The following is a 16,730-nucleotide window of genomic DNA, read 5'->3' as shown; positions in this document are numbered from 1 at the left end:
AAAATTATTTTCAGAGCTGTGCTTACTGACTTCTTGTGTAAAACTAAGGCGGAAAAAAAGATTATTCCTACAAGTGAACTGCCCCTCCCTGTCACCACAGGGCTCAATGGCTGCTCATCATAGGAGTGGTTTTTGTTGCAGGAAAGAGCTTGTGCCATGAGTACAGCAAGGTGGCATTACCCTGTAGTCACTAACTGACTTGCATTCCTTCCAATAAACCGAGGTACGTTTAGTCATGGTTTTCATGGACCTCAAAGGCCAGCTATGGGGCTGTAGGAAATGCTGTGATTCACCTTCACCTTTTGGATAAATCAATAATACAAACTCACACGTTTGAAATTTTGTTAAGATATCACTTAAAAACTTTCAAGCTGGCTTTATTCTAAGAAAAGAAATACAGAGATTCTTCTTTACCTCTTAGCTCCCTCCTCCCCCATCACAAGGGTGGGCCCCAATTGGAGACTTTGCTAAAGGCCAAGTCTGCATCCTGGGTTTAATTCTGACTCCTTTGTGTACCTAGAATTCCCACTGAAATCTGAGGTGCATGAGTATTACAGGATACAGCTGAATTTGAACAGAGTTCCCTCTCTAGTTCAACACAAACACTAATTAAAACAAATTTAATACTCGCCTTGCAGTCCATTCTGCAGAGTTTTCCTTCTTGAACAATCAGGTCTCCAGGAGCCTGCAGGAAATGAGGTCGGAAGAATCGTTCCTGAATTGGTTCATTTTCATCGCCACTGTCCCTTGATCGAGATCGAGGTCTTAAAATAATATATGAAATAAATTTGTTTATTAGGCATTTCCCTATGTTTTTTGATGAAGCTGAAGAGCCAAATGCAGATGTGAGACTGGTATAAATCTAGATTAATTCCACTGGATCCCCTTGTAATAATACCATATTTACACCAGCATAACAGAGCAGAATTTGTCTCAGAAATCAACTAAATATGACTCTCTCTCTCTCTGTTTATTAATTTGATTCAGTCTACATTTTGTAGCAAAGACATGAAGTAGAAAATTATCTCATTCACAATGAATGACTTACCTAACATGGTAGTTTGTTTATATACATAGTAATATTTTTTAGTTTTCATTTATTCTGTAGTTTAAATCAGTGAAAGAAAATGTACAAGAATTTTGGCAATACTTTATATCTACAGCCACAACTCTGCTTTAGTCTTTCGTACATCTGAAGCCCACTCTATTACAGATTAAGACAGAAAATTCGTACGGTCAATAATTACATTTACCTTAAGAAAATAGTAGAAGCTAAAGACTATCACAATTCACAAATACATTAGGTTCCACATTAGATTTTCCATTATTATCTTCTCTTATTTGTTACTAGGTAAAGACATTTACATTAATGTGACTTAAATGTGACTGCTCTGGAGGATTATTCTTCACTAAACAGTTATCTGTTTCTGATATTTATACTCATTTCCAAAGCAACTCAGTTATGGTGTCAGAAGAATGAGAATTTAGCTCATAAGCAACACATACTAAAAAGAACAAAAGATCTTGTGACATTAAACTGTTCTTAGTAAAAATAAAAGAACATGGAAAGAAAAATGCAGAAAATATGACCAATCAGCAGATTTTCTCCACCCGAAATACAGTTTTCTGTCATTTCTGTGATGAGCAGTTCTTGCCAATTAATTTATTGTACCCTTGTCTGTGGCTAACCAGTTCCTTTTCAATTGAAAGTAACAATATTTCCATTATATAAGTAACTTATTTAGCAAAATGTTATTTCTGCAATCTCTGTAAAGTCCTATTTTACTTAAAATATTACATTAACTATGTAATTAAAATGAGATTTATGGCCAATTTCTGTCCTCTGCTAAAGTCATGCAGCTCCAATGAATTCATTTCTTCTATGGCCAAACTCTGCTTACAGTGACACCCTAGTGCAACAAACTGGGACTGCTTACTGTAACTGAAGATTCATTTGGCCAATAATATTTGCATGGCTCTAAAAGTGAAATTCTGACTTCAGTTAGCATGTACTAGAAGTTTATTTTGCATATCAACCTTCATATCTGTGTTCATTTCTTTTTGTCTTGGAGAAATACAAATATTTTTGGACAGGCTCAAAAACCAAAGAGCTCTTTTAAAGAACATAGCCAGACTGATCTCTGTTGCTTAGTGTTCTCTGTTTCTTCTTTTCCTCTTTTCTTTCCCTCTCACTCATCTTCGTTTTCCTTTCTGCTCCCAGCCCCTCCAAAAGGCTTTTACACTGTCTTCTCTAGAAGTTAAGTGACCTGCAGGCTCCTTATAGCTCTGACCCACAATTCCTCGTGGCAGCTCTTCTGGTCACAGATTAATAAGAGGCTTTGAATTGCAAAGGTGCTGATTCAGTGCAACAAGGGATATTGAATATCAACCTACTGATGAATCAGTGGCTGTGCAGTCCTGAAATAGCTTCTCCACTACATTTTCTATGAAAAATGAACATACAACTAGCTTTTGGGGGCTTAGTGGCCTAATGAATGTGCAACACACTGCTGTGGAAAGGGTTTGAATTTAGGCCTTGAGATCATCTCCTTGTTATCCCTGGGCCTGGAACTGTATGGAGGCGGTTTGCATAGCACTAGGTGAGGGTGGGTGAGAATACTTTTCAACACTTGATTTACCACCTTTTGGCCAACTCAGGACTGAGGCTTATGAGATCCAGAGAGAAATGCATACCAGGCCTTCTTGTCCAGAAATAAGGATTAGGTTAACATGAATTCTGAGAAAGGAGGAAATAAAGTGGAGAAATAGGGTGGGGGATCTGAGAATCATCCTCATAAACAACTGACCACAGTTTTACCAGGATTTTCTAGTATCTAATTTAATATTTAGCAGGGCTCTTTTTTCCATGCAGTATTTGTACCATATATACTTCCTCAGTTGCTAACTGTTTTTGTGAGCAACAAAATCCATTAATTTCATCCTGAATGTAGTAATTAGTGCTGTCATATCTATACTCTGTGTTGTAATTGGCAGCTGATGGCAAGATACTGCAGTGGGTATAATCAATGAACAGAACAAATAGATGCACCACAGCAGACACTTGAATTGGGATCCTCTACTTGGTTAACCAAGAGGCAGTAGCTAGGTCAATGGAAGAACTCCCTCATTGACCTAGCTGCATGTACTGTGGTTGTTAGGGTGACTTAACTACATCGCATAGGGCATGAAATTTTTCATACCCCTTGAATGATGTAGCTAGGTTGACCTAAGTTTTAGGTGTAGACCAGGCCTGGGACAAGATGCAGCAGGTGAACATGACTAACAAGGAAGGGAGGGAGGTCAAGGGTTAAAAAACTAAGATAAGTTGCCTGTTGTACATCTGATGGTGCCAAGAATTATAGGGATTTTTGGATACAAGAGAAGATTAGGTTAGCAGCTGCAGTGATGAATGTGTAAAGAAAACATCTATAGTACCTTCTGATATGAGGCTGGTTGGGGGGTGTTCGAGGACTCCGTCCTCTCTGATTGACAGCCTGAACCATCAGCCTTCCAGTACAGCTTATTCTGCCCTGTTACAAACATTGAGGTGAAAAAAACAAATTATTTTATTAAAAATAAACAATTTTAACAGAATAGATTTTCCCCAAAACACTAAACAAACGTATTAATAAATGCCCAGAGCCTGAAGTTCACTTGTTGGTGCCAACTTTTACGGATGCCCTGCTTTCAAAATCTTTTCTTCCACAAGAAGGGAGTTCCCATCAGAATTAGTTAACATCCCAACTGCCATCAATACTTTCCCTATTTTTACAGCTAGCAATCCAACTGTGAACACACTGAAGCAATTCTGTGGTTACAAAAAATCATCAATAAAAACTTATGAGGTCTACTTTATTGTATCCTACAAGGTTGCCCTTTCAAAAGGGGGAAAATTCTGCACTATCTGGAATACAGCTAGTACAGATAGCAGTGAGATACCTATTGCCTTTAGAATAAAGTAGTTAGACATATTGCCATTTTCCTTTATGCTGTTCAATGGTCCAGCTGCTGACTCTGCTCTCGCTGATGGACCATTTAGTAATGCTGCTGACTGTTCTTAACATCAGCATAACATTCACATTGATTCTTAGTTATCCAGTAGTAAAATTATCCAGCTGCTCCTCCGCCGGCTATAAGTCACACCCAAAATATACCTAACGAACTTTATATGCAGAGCTTGTGGCAGCTCAGTCATTGTTTTGTTTGCACCACTGATGTCTTCACATTCAGAAAAGAAGTTGTATTGCATAAAATCAGAAAGCAGGGGGGGAAAAAGCAGTCACCTTGAAATACAGTTATTACTGATAGATAACATGTATACGTGCTGCTTTACAAAATGTACCACACAAGGCATTTGATTTCCAGTACTCATGAAGCAAAATCTCTGAGAGAAAGGTTGGTACCAGTAAAAAATATGTATTTCTGGACAGCTGTCTGCACATTTCACAGCACAGTGGGAAATCTGGGTTTTGGAGCGTCCATTCAGCTTTGCTAAACAGAGGTAAGTAGTCGTTTGGGCTCTCAGCCATAGAGGGGATGAAAACAGCATTTAAAAGTAACCAAAAAGCTTCTAAGTTTTTGAAAGATTTTAGTTTACTAAAAAATAGAATACATATTTGTGCATTTCAAGTGCTTTTTCGTTGATTGTATTAAAAGCCGATTCTCCAGCAGTGTCTATCATCTTCAACAAGACCCCTAAGCACTAAGTGTCTGTTTATCCAAGTTAACAGAAATTGCTGAAATTTCCCATAGACCTCACATAAATATATTTGTTTGGTCCAGTGGATAAACATGAATGTTCCCAACTGCCAAACAAGAGACTGCTCATGTTCCAGCAGATACCGGCATCTGGCCAGGATAAGGATCGGACTATCACTAAGGCAATAAATTAGGCGATAACAGTAAGATGTAACTTACTCCTTTCCCTCTGAAATGTCTGTAGAACTGCAGGTTACAAAGGAGTAGCAGCAAGGGGAGAAACCTCAAGTTCTTCCAGACAGAAGGGCAGGATTTAGTATATTTTAGGAGGGATAGGTCCTGCTTTGGGGCTTCTAAGGCCTAGACGCCCTCCTTCCTGGACTTTTTCTCAGGACTCTGCTGTTGTGGACACTCACATGGAGTGGTAGAAATCAGGGCATTGAACATTTCGGGGCTATTCCAATATCTTTCCTGTGCAATAAACATGGTACATAGCATCCATTATGATGTAAAAAGTGTGTGATGTTCCTTTTACATTTCTAATAGCTGTATGAGCTGAGACAGATTTGGAGGTGCCCTGTGATAATTTATGAATAGAGTCTGTTGGTCTAGTTATTGGGGTGTTTTTGTAGGACTTTGGTTTAACTCAACAGGAGTCTATCTGGAAAAATGGCAGGAAAGAGAACACCACCTCAAGATAAGCCACTGTACCAGGGCCTCCTTGGTCCTGCTTCTGTCTCTGTCTACAAACCACATAGACAGGTGTTGCTGGTCCAACACCTTGTGCAGTTTATTTATAATTGAGTCCCACTACCTTCAAAGCATACCTAGTGCCTTTACAAGCAGGGAGAGAGCAATCTCCCTCTCACTGCCTGCTTTTTTCCCTTTTCACTTCCTTCTTGTGCCTATTTGTGGGCTCTGGCTAATGACTTAATTAGCCTTACTGCCCTGCCGCACCCACAAATTAGGCACAGGTCTGCCTCATCAGCTCCAATCTGCTATGCCTGATTGGAGCTGCTGTGAACAGAGTGCTGACTCAGGGTTTCATACCTAGCACTCTGTCACAGCCAGCCTTTCAGCAAACACTTGAGAGTTGTTCAGGGACAATACCAGAATCACTGGCTCCGAGTACTCGTTTGATCTCTTGCTGAGCCTACAGGACTTGTTTTGACAAGATGGGTCAAAGCCCGGGGACACAGAAGAACAAAAGAACTATAGCAGTTTAAAAAGAACCCTGTCTCCAGAGAGGGGCTGTAGTTGTTTGGGAGAAGCAGACTGAGACACAGGACCCCACTGGGGCTGTCTGAGCAAGTTAGACCTGTCGAGGCTTCCATCAGGGGATGGTAAATGTTTAGGTCACAGACATATGTGTAGACAATTTAAAAAAAATCCTTTTTCTGGTGCTTTATTCCTACTACCAAAATAAACAATGCTTTTGTTTTAAGAAAGCTGTCTGATCACTATATACACTACTGGTCACAGACTCCCAAAGGGAAGAACTGCAGGCACATGAGCCCTGTTGGACTTGCTGGATAAGAATGGTGGATACACTGGGCACTGTAGACCAGGAGCCAGTATAAGAGTGGGAGAATTGCAGAATTCAGTCCAGAAAAGGCAGCATTCAGTCCAGCGACCAGAAAGGGGACAGAGGTGCAGCTAGCCCTGCAACCATGATAAGAAGTCACCAGGACTAGATGGTATTCACCCAAGAGTTCTGACAGAACTCAAATGTGAAATTGCAGAACTACTAACTATAGTCTGTAACATAGAATCATAGAATATCAGGGTTGGAAGGGACCTCAGGAGATCATCTAGTCCAACTCCCTGCTCAAAGCAGGACCAATCCCCAATTAAATCATCCCAGCCACTGCTTTGTCAAGCCTGACCTTAAAAACTTCTAAGGAAGGAGATTCTACCACCTCCCTAGGTAACGCATTCCAGTGTTTCACCACCCTCCTAGTGAAAAAGTTTTTCCTAATATCCAACCTAAACCTCTCCCACTGCAACTTGAGACCATTACTCCTTGTCCTGTCCTCTTCTACCACTGAGAATAGTCTAGAACCATCCTCTTTGGAACCACCTCTCAGGTAGTTGAAAGCAGCTATCAAATCCCCCCTCATTCTTCTCTTCTGCAGACTAAACAATCCCAATTCCCTCAGCCTCTCCTCATAACTCATGTGTTCCAGACCCCTAATCAATTTTGGTGCCCTTCGCTGGACTCTCTCCAATTTATCCACATCCTTCTTGTAGTGTGGGGCCCAAAACTGGACACAGTACTCCAGATGAGGCCTCACCAATGTCGAATAGAGGGGAACGATCACGTCCCTCGATCTGCTGGCTATGCCCCTACTTATACATCCCAAAATGCCATTGGCCTTCTTGGCAACAAGGGCACACTGTTGACTCATATCCAGCTTCTCGTCCACTGTCACCCCTAAGTAACCTATCATTTAAATCAGCTTCTGTACCAAATGACTGGAGGATAGCTAATGTGATGCCAATTTTTAAAAAGGGCTGGAGAGGTGATCCTGCAATTACAGGTCCAGAAGCCCGACTTCAGTACCAGGCAAACTGGTTGAAACTATAGTAAAGAACAAAATTGTCAGACACATTGATGAACATAATTTGTTGGGGAGGAGTCAACATGGTTTTTGTAAAGGGAAATCATGCTTCACCAAGCTACTAGAATTCTTTGAGTGGATCAACATGCATGTGGACAGGGATCCAGTGGATATAGTGTACTTAGATGATTTTCAGAAAACCTTTGACAAGGTCACCCACCAAGTAAGCTGTCATGGGATATGAGAGAAGGTCCTTTCATGGATCTGTAACTGGTTAAAAGATAGGACTTAATGGGTAGGAATAAATGGTCAGTTTTCATACTGGAGAGAGGTAAATAGTGAGTCCCCCAGGGGTCTGTACTGGGACCAGTCCTATTCAACATATTCATAAATGATCTGGAGAAAGGGGTAAACAGTGTGAGGTGGCAAAATTTGCAGATGATACAAAATGACTCAAGATAGTTAAGTCCCAAGCTGACTGCAAAGAGCTACAAAAAGATCTCACAAAACTGGGTGACTGGGCAACAAGATGGCAGATGAAATTCCATGTTGATAAATGCAAAGTAATGCACACTGGAAGACATAATCCCAACTATACATATAAAATGATGGGGTCTAAATTAGCTGTTACCACTCAAGAAAGAGATCTTGGAGTCATTGTGGATAGTTCTCTGAAAACATCCACTCAATGTGCAGCAGCAGTCAAAAAAGTGAACAGAATGTTGTGAATCATTAAGAAAGGGATAGATAATAAAACAGAAAATATCATATTGCCTCTATATAAATCCATGGTATGCACACATCTTGAATATTGCATGCAGATGTGGTAGCCCCATCTCAAAAAAGATATATTGGAATTGGAAAAGGTTCAGAAAAGGGCAACAAAAATGATTAGGGGTATGGAATGGCTGCCATATGAGGAGAGATTAATAAGACTGGGACTTTTCAGCTTGGAAAATAGACTAAGGGGGGATATGATAGAGGTCTATAAAATCATTAATGGTGTAAATAAGTGTTATTTACTCCTCATAACACAAGAACTAGGAGTCACCAAATAAAATTAATAGGCAGGAAATTTAAAACAAAAGGAAGTATTTCTTCACACAACACACAGTCAACCTGTGGAACTCCTTGCCAGAGGATGTTGTGAAGGCCAAGACTATAACAGGATTCCAAAAAAACCTAGAGAAGTTCATGGAGGATAGGTCCATCAATGGCTATTAGCCAGGATGGGCAGGGATGGTGTCCCTAGCCTTTGTTTGCCAGAAGCTGGGAATGGGGGACAGGAGGTGGATCACTTGCTGATTACCTGTTGTGTTCATTCCCTCTGGGGCACCTGGCATTGGCCACTGTTGTTCTGTGTGTGTGTGTGTGTGTATAAAATCTTCCTACTGTATTTTCCATTGCATGCATCTGATGAAGTGGGCTTTAGCCCATGAAAACATATACCCAGATAAATTTGTTAGTCTCTAAGGTGCCACAAGTACTCCTCGTTCTTTTTGCTGATACAGACTAATACAGCTACTACTCTGAAACCTGTCAGAAGACAGAATACTGGGCTAGATGGACCTTTGGTCTGACCCAGTATGGCCGTTCTTATGATATAAGCATGTTTTTTTCCTGTCATAACCACAGACAAAAGATTCTGCCTTACACTATGCACAGTAATAAAACACAAAGTGCAGTGTTACTAATGCAAACCAGCTCCATTCTCGTGATTGCAGTTTCATTTGTGTTATATACACAGCAAGCTCACTGCTAATTTTTCTTGCTTTGACCTGTTGGTAAACATCTGGCTATGTAATAACTGTAGAACTTGTTTTGTTTTCTTGAGTGCCTGAAATACCTGGCAAAAAGCTTACATTTTATTAGAACGTTTGATTTAATCCAAACAAGCAGTGAATTCCTATGTTCAGAAGGCTCCATTACAAAGGCCACAATGAAGTCAGCATGCACAGCGTTATCTTTAGAAGCAAATTTGCAAAACAACGATTTTGCACTGTGTATTAATTTTAAATGAATGGCTTTCATTAGCATATGGGACTGAGCTACAGAGTCTAGATTTCAAATGCAATCACATCAAATCAATATTATGCAGGTCAGACCAGATCATAATAGTTCCTTCTGGCCTTTGAATCCATGAAAATTTGGCCATGTTTAGATATTGGATTTTGGTTCCTCCCATGGTTCAGGTGTGAGTTACATATGTGGCTGAGTTGTATCAGATCCTTCTCAGTTTTATTGCACAAGATGAATCTGTATTTTAAAAGTAATTTCTATTTTTCTAGTATTGCAGTGTTTGCACTTTTTGGCTGTATTCTAAATTAGCGCTCCTTGAAAAACTCTAAATATTTTCTATGAAACATTTTGAACAGAAAAAATTGTTTCATTCACAATTTGCACATGGAAATTTTCAACAAAATAATTCACAAACAAAAGTAGATTCAAATCAAAACTAAATGAAAATGTTCATTTAGACCTGATTTGTTGAAAAATCAAAATATTCTGAAAAAAACCTATTTTTTGAGGTGAGGGGGAATAATTTCTTTTTAAAAGTCATCTTTTTGTTAAAGAAAAATTTTAATGTTAATTTTCTACCTGCTCTAAGGTAACTGGAGCATGTACAATACATAATATACTGAGCAGCTGACAAAGACAATCAAAAAGAAAAGGAGTACTTGTGGCACCTTAGAGACTAACAAATTTCATGAAGTTGATAGCCTTTGTGCATATGTTTTGAGAAGACGACACCACAGAAGATGGTAAGGACAGAGAATTTGTTTTAACTGTTAGTTATCAGCTGTTAGGGTTTTGTGGTGTAATGATAACCACAAAACTGTTTTGTAGTTATTTTCAGTTTCATAGGTTGGATTTGCTCAAGAAATGAGAATAGAGTATTTGTAGACGGTAATTGTTTTCTATTTGAGGCAGGGTTTTTTTAAAAGTGTGTTACATATCTGAAACTGATGTAAAAGCTTTTGAAATATGTTATTAACTTCATAAAACAAATGCTACGCACATCAGTGCTATTTTGGATCATATTTATGTCACAGAAAGCATTATTTTTAAACATATATTAGCGCAACTTTAATGCTCCTGAAAAATCATGGATTAGGTGCCCTAAAGAGTGAAGTGATCTTTATCTACTGAATAGCTACCACATGGGCAGCAGTAGTGCCAAGCATCCCTGCATCAGTCTGCAGACGTACCTGAGCTTTGGACTCCATACTCATGTCTCCAGTAACACTGGTAATAAAAGGTGCCAACCACGATGTGGGCAGCCACTCACTAGGAACTGGATGGACTCCCCTAACAAAATTTCACATCAGTCACTAAATAGCTTTCAAAGGGTAATGAACTTTTGATTACTGCAGAGATTAGAATTGGAGAGCTAGAGGTGAAAGTCTCTGTATCCCCAGTCCTCTGACCCATTTAGTCCACCAGACAAATACCTGTGTTACAATAAGTTACTGCACATGGCCTGTGAAAACGAGTTATAAGACTATAAAAAACATCTGGAACCAGCAAGCCTCTATTTTAGGCGCCCCATACATTAACTTTTTGCTTGTGGGCAGTGAATTAACTCATTTCTAGCTAAATTTACTGGGATGTAGATGCAAGAGGGCATCCAGAAAAAGAAATGTAAAGGACTGGAAAGAATCTAGAATGGAAAACGCTAACAGGAGGGTTAGGGAACTGGACAGTTTATGGAACTGGGAAGTGAAGAAACCATGGGTGAGGCATTATCTAGGAGAAGATGGCCTAGAAAGTGGAGGGAAGATGGTAGCAGCAGGGGAAGGGTTGGGGATGGCCAGTCAGATAGTGAGGGGGCACCTGATTGCTACTCCACATTACAAAAGAGTGAAGGGGAGAGAGAAGCAGTAAAAGGAGGAAGAAAAACAGGAAGGTGTGAGACGGTAAGGATCCACACCCACACTTACTGGCATTGGTAGGAGGCTAGCCATTGGGAGGTTACCAATACGTGTAAAGCAATGTTGAATGGGATAAAACACACAAAACTGAGTTATTGGAGAATTTGCAAAACAAAGTTTGCACCTTGGTTAAGATGCTGTATTCCAGGCTTTACAGTGAACCCAGTTTGTTGCCAGATTATAAATCCCAGATTTCAGGTTTCTATAGTTGTCATAAACATACGGCTAAGGGTAGCATAAAATCGCTCCTTTACCTGTAAAGGGTTAATCAGTGCCATTAACATAGTTGGCACCTGACTAGAAGGACCAATGGGGAAAGAAAATACTTTCAAATCTGGGGGGCGGGAGGGGAGGTTTTTTGTTTGTGCTCTTTGTTGTTCTCTCCAAGACAAAGAGAGAGACGAAGCAAGTAATCCAGCTCCTACTGAATGATACATCTAAAATTACAGAAATAGTAAGTAATAGCAAGGAAATGCGTTAGAGTATATCTTGTTTTAGCTTGTGAATTTTCCCTATGCTAAGAGGAAGGTTTATTCCTGTTTTTTGTAACTTTAAAGTTTTGCCTAGCGGGAAATCCTCTGTGTTTTAAATCTTATTACCCTATAAAATTACCTTCTATCCTGATTTTACAGAGGTGCTTCTTTTACTTTTTTTCTTTATTATAAAGTTCTGTTTTTAAGAATCTGATCGGGGTTTTAGTGTCCTAAAATCCCAAGGGTCTGGTCTGTGCTCACCTTTTTTACACTCAAGCCTCCCCAGGAAAGGGGTAAAGGGACTTGGGGGGATATTTTGGGGAAATAGGAACTCCAAGTGGTCCTTTTCCTAAATATTTGTCTAACTCACTTGGTGGTGGGAGCGATACCGTCCAAGGACCAGGAAGAATTAGTGCTTTGGGGAAGTTTTTAACTGAAGCTGGTAGAAATAAGCTTGGGGGTCTTTCATGCGAGTCCCCACATCTGTACCCTAGAGTTTAAAGTGGGGAGGGAACCCTGACAATAATGTAGATACTTATACAACATTAACTGTCGTATGTGTGTGAGTGTGTGTGTATATTATACACACACACACACACACTCAAGAATTGAGTATTTACTTTTTCTTCTTCCAAGATAAGCTGGTAAATCCTACTTGTGTAAATTTCACAATATCAGTCCAGATCCTCAGCTGGCATAGCTCCTTTATATCAATTAACTACATCTACATCATTTGAGGATTAGCTTCATTGCCTTTTATATTTAGATTAGTTTGGTGCACATAAAATGAGGGGCTAATAGTACTGGCCAGAGTCTAGCAAAGTGCAGCAGCACTGTGTAACCTGTACTAACACAATTTTGCCAATCCACTAGAATCCTGTTTTGAGACCCCACCCTCTGTACAGTGCTTTAATACATATTCTTGTACTATGCTTTTCCTGGAAAGAAGCTGCTAATTTTGCCTATGTTTGTGGTGGCTTTGAGATGCGGACAGATTTCCATTAGCATTAGGAGGACAAACCACACTTATTTCCATGTATGATGACTTAACCAGCCTGGAATCTAAGTCTTCTGGTGTGAAAGGCTCGTGCATTAATCCACTGCTGCTCTTTGCCTCCACTGAACTGCTAAATGCATAGTAGAAATAAACTAATGCTGGGAGACATAATTATATTTACTTGGGAATTACATTATGAAGAAAGAACATAAAGGGCTGGGTGAACCATTCAAATGTTTTTTTCTATATTGCATAACAACATAAACTTCCAAGTTTTGATCCAGGGGATCCGGAGGAGGATGCTTCTGGTTCTTGTCCAAAGTCAAGCAAACATGAGCACAAGATTTTCTCATTAGTTCACACAGCTGTTTTCTCAGACTCCAAAACAGGGAATAAAGAAGAACTTTTTACTGTATTAAAAAAGTAGCACTGTTAAATGCCATCAGTTGTCAGTGATGATTGTCTGGGTCACATCTCTGTCATCAGATTGGTCAGTAGCCTCTTGGTGATATTCAGAGAAACAAAAGTAGGTACTAAATAAACTTGTAAATCTCACCTAGGGACTGATCCAAAAAAACCCTAAGTTAATGGGACTCTTTCAATTGACTTGCTTGGGTTTTGAATCAGGCCTCAAATACTGAACCTAAGCATTCTCAAGATGAAGTGGAGTGTGGTGGTTTATTTTTTTATTCCAAACAAATCTGCTATCAGTTTGCATTATTTATCACACAAATAGGTAGGTGTATTACTTAGTTGTTGTACAGTGCTTTCTGTATGAAGGAAGTGTCCAGCTTGTAAAGATTATCCAGGGACTTGTGGAACTATTTATATAATGTTGAAATAACATTTACATTTGAGAGTTTTATCCAATACAATTTGTGGTATCAAGGTCTATCTTAAAGCTACCATTTGTATATATGTAGCAACTTGAGGAGGTATTGACAGCTAAAAAGCTATGCAAAAATGGAAGTGTCATGCTAAGTAGCCTAGCAACGTGCATAACAGAGCACAACAGTCCTGTTTAGATTAAGTTGTGTCTTAATGATAAAGTTTGTTATTTTACAGAGTAAGTATTTGTGAGTTTGATCTTGGCAAGGTTCTCGGTGCTGCAGAACGCATTTATTTATTATTTCTCTAAGCTATGGTAATGCTTTGGTCTCTCATGACTTGAATTCAAGCAGTGTTGCCTTCAGCTTGCTAAACTAGGAAAAAGTGGGTTGAAAAAATGACTTCCAGTGTTCATAGCCTGTGACTTCAGGCATTATGTCCACTGTGTTACTTTTTCAATGTGTGTGATAATAGGTTTCTGTTATGCACCACAGCTCTAGTTCATTAGCTACTGCATATGTAAAGAATCACTCAGATTACAAAGCAAGATCATGTTGTGAGTTTCAGAAGAACATACAGGGAAGACCATAGGATGTTTCCTACACATCAGGCTGCCACATTACACATACTACGTGCTATATATAATCCTTGGCTTTTGTTGGATTGCATTTCAGCCTTATTATTGTAATGTAGTTTTAGGCCCTGAATCTAAAAGCCTTACTCATAGTCCCACTCATAGAAGCACACATAGTCCCATTGGTTTCAGTGGGACTAACTGTGTCAATAAGTGCCATCAGCGGAAGTGTAACCAACAGCTTAGCTGTGTTCAGTTACTTATGCTGGGACCCTTGCCTATTTTACCTTGCATAATATTTACTTAAGGCATGCTCTGTCAAGACATTTAGACAGTGTCAGCTGAAGGCAAAGAAATGATAATGAAAAACAAACAAAATAACCATTCCATAGCATTTTTTCCTAAGCGTAGAGGCACAGTGGTCCCACCCTGCTGATGAAGTCTAAGTATTACATACTTTAAGATTACTTCATCTCTAATTAAATTGCACAACTGTCAGAGGAGAGTAAGTTTACAGAAGCTTATTCTGCAGCCAAACTTCCATTTACCTGAGGGTTGGCAGCCATGATAGTGTAATTCCCATCGTCATCCAGGGTGGAGGCTGCAGTGTGGAGAGAGCAGGTCCCATCCGGTTCTCTTTGAATTCTGTAGTGGTCACTCCTTTTAGAGATTTGCTTCCCATCTTTGAACCAATAAATCTGTAGCAGAAAACAAAGGGTGGATGATCAGAAGTGGGTGGGTATTGTCATCATTTCTCATTTAACAGTGGTAGCAACTCTCAACTGTTGAAAACCTCACTAGTGTGGATAGAAAGAAAACCTCTTTCTAAAAGGAGTAAAGAACTGGGCTCGGTCCTGAATCCATGAACTGGATGTAATAAATGTTTCTGTTACAGAATTCTAATCTTCAGAAGGGAAAGCACAAACATCCACACAGAGAAGTTAGATTAGAGGGTAGTATTCGGTTTCCAAAAAGCAAGTGACAATTGAGCACTTACAGAAATATTCTAGATCAAATAATTTTTCTGTATTTTATTTAAATCTGAAGTTGGAAAAATAATTTAAGAATATTAATGCTTTTTTTCCTAGTGGAAAAAAACCATGATGGTTACAGGAATGATTATGCCGATGAGTCAGTATAAAAACAAGTGATAATTATACTTGATAAGTCACACTTTTACTAGATGCCCATTTGTGACTGTAAGCACTCCGTAATCACATCCCACACACTTCTGTAATAATCTTTGTACAAAACATGCCTTGTGAGGTATCATTTGAAAGCTAATAACTCACTGATCATTAATGTTCTTGGATGATGTATGTACATGATGGGTTTTAAGAGTTATAGATACATGCTAGAATTATGACTAAAGTGATGAAACCAGGCTTGTCAGGGGGAGTTGGTGGGCAGGTCTGCCTTAGACAAAGAAATATAAATTTGATTGTCTGACCAGCCCAATCTTCAGGAAAAGACAATGAAGGTCCGTATTTACATCCAAGTAGTAAACAGGACCATCGAGACAGCGGGGGGACGAAAGAGCACGGAGCTTCCTTCATCACCAGACTCCATGTCATCTTCTTCACAGGTTGAATAAACTTTACTTTGAGGGGTAATCCTCAGAAGAATCCATTTCAAAGGTTTACTGGTCTATCAAGACAGGGGGGTCTGAACCTCAAGTGATAAACAATTGAATCAACTGATAGTATACAATATTACTGTATTATTTTGCTTGTAACCCTTTCTAACATTATTCCTTTAGTTGGCATCACATAACCTATGCCCTATTATTAATAAATTTGTTTTATTTTTTACTATAAACCAACTCAGTGCTGTGTTTAAAGGGAAGGGTGTGTATTTACCCCAGTTAAGTTAATAGGCTATGTGATGTGCTTGTGTCTCTTTAAAGGAACAAACGGACATTATTATTTCTCTGAACTGTCCAGAAGAGGGATGGACATTGCAGCGCACACAGTTTTAGGAAAGTCTGGGAATTAGCGTGTCTTGGGGTCATGCTGCAAGTAGTAACCAAGGCTGCTGGAAGCCTGAGTGGGGATGTAGACAGGCTGCTGCGTTCAGGGCTGCTGAACCAGAGCTGTCTAGCACAGTTATTTCAGAGTGCAACCTGCATGTCTGTAGGCTCATTGTGAATGTTCCAGGCTAGAAGATATAGCAGCAAAGCACTGTAAGACATCTAGGTTTCAGAGCAAGTGGTGACACAACCTCTCACTGGCCTGGATTGCCTCCCGAGGCTCATCATACCCTTACACTGACTAATCTGAACCAAAAAGAAAAGGAGGACTTGTGGCACCTTAGAAACTAACCAATTTATTTGAGCATGAGCTTTCGTGAGCTACAGCTCACTTCATTGGATGCATACCGTGGAAACTGCAGCAGATATTATATACACACAGAGATCATGAAACAATACCTCCTCCCACCCCACTGTCCTGCTGGTAATAGCTTATCTAAAGTGATCATCAGGTTGGGCCATTTCCAGCACAAATCCAGGTTTTCTCACCCCCCTCCACCACCCCTGTAGCTCACGAAAGCTCATGCTCAAATAAATTGGTTAGTCTCTAAGGTGCCACAAGTACTCCATTTCTTTTTGCGAATAATTTTTGGAGGGGGGTGAGGGGGTAAGAGAACCTGGATTTGTGCAGGAAATGG

At 39.6% G+C, this 16,730-nt stretch overlaps 2 protein-coding genes across 8 annotated transcripts in view; one reads left to right on the top strand and one right to left on the bottom strand.

Annotated features, from left to right (window-relative positions):
* PALLD (palladin, cytoskeletal associated protein) overlaps positions 1–16,730 on the bottom strand; it is a 347,129-nt gene that overhangs the window by 9,680 nt on the left and 320,719 nt on the right. For all 4 annotated transcript variants that reach the window (XM_073341571.1, XM_073341572.1, XM_073341574.1 and 1 more), the window contains 3 exons: positions 14,612–14,761; positions 3,436–3,530; positions 632–764 (listed from right to left, as the gene is read on the bottom strand). In XM_073341571.1, the coding sequence (XP_073197672.1) occupies positions 632–764; positions 3,436–3,530; positions 14,612–14,761 (378 nt within the window). The remainder of the gene's footprint in view (positions 1–631; positions 765–3,435; positions 3,531–14,611; positions 14,762–16,730) is intronic.
* Positions 1–16,730, top strand: part of CBR4 (carbonyl reductase 4) — a 116,237-nt gene that overhangs the window by 46,632 nt on the left and 52,875 nt on the right. The window lies entirely within an intron of this gene.

This window comes from Lepidochelys kempii, chromosome 4 (assembly GCF_965140265.1).
Source record: "Lepidochelys kempii isolate rLepKem1 chromosome 4, rLepKem1.hap2, whole genome shotgun sequence".
Lineage (NCBI taxonomy): Eukaryota > Metazoa > Chordata > Testudines > Cheloniidae > Lepidochelys > Lepidochelys kempii.
Note: the sequence above shows the minus strand (reverse complement) of the source record. Positions and strands in the feature narration are given on the sequence as shown.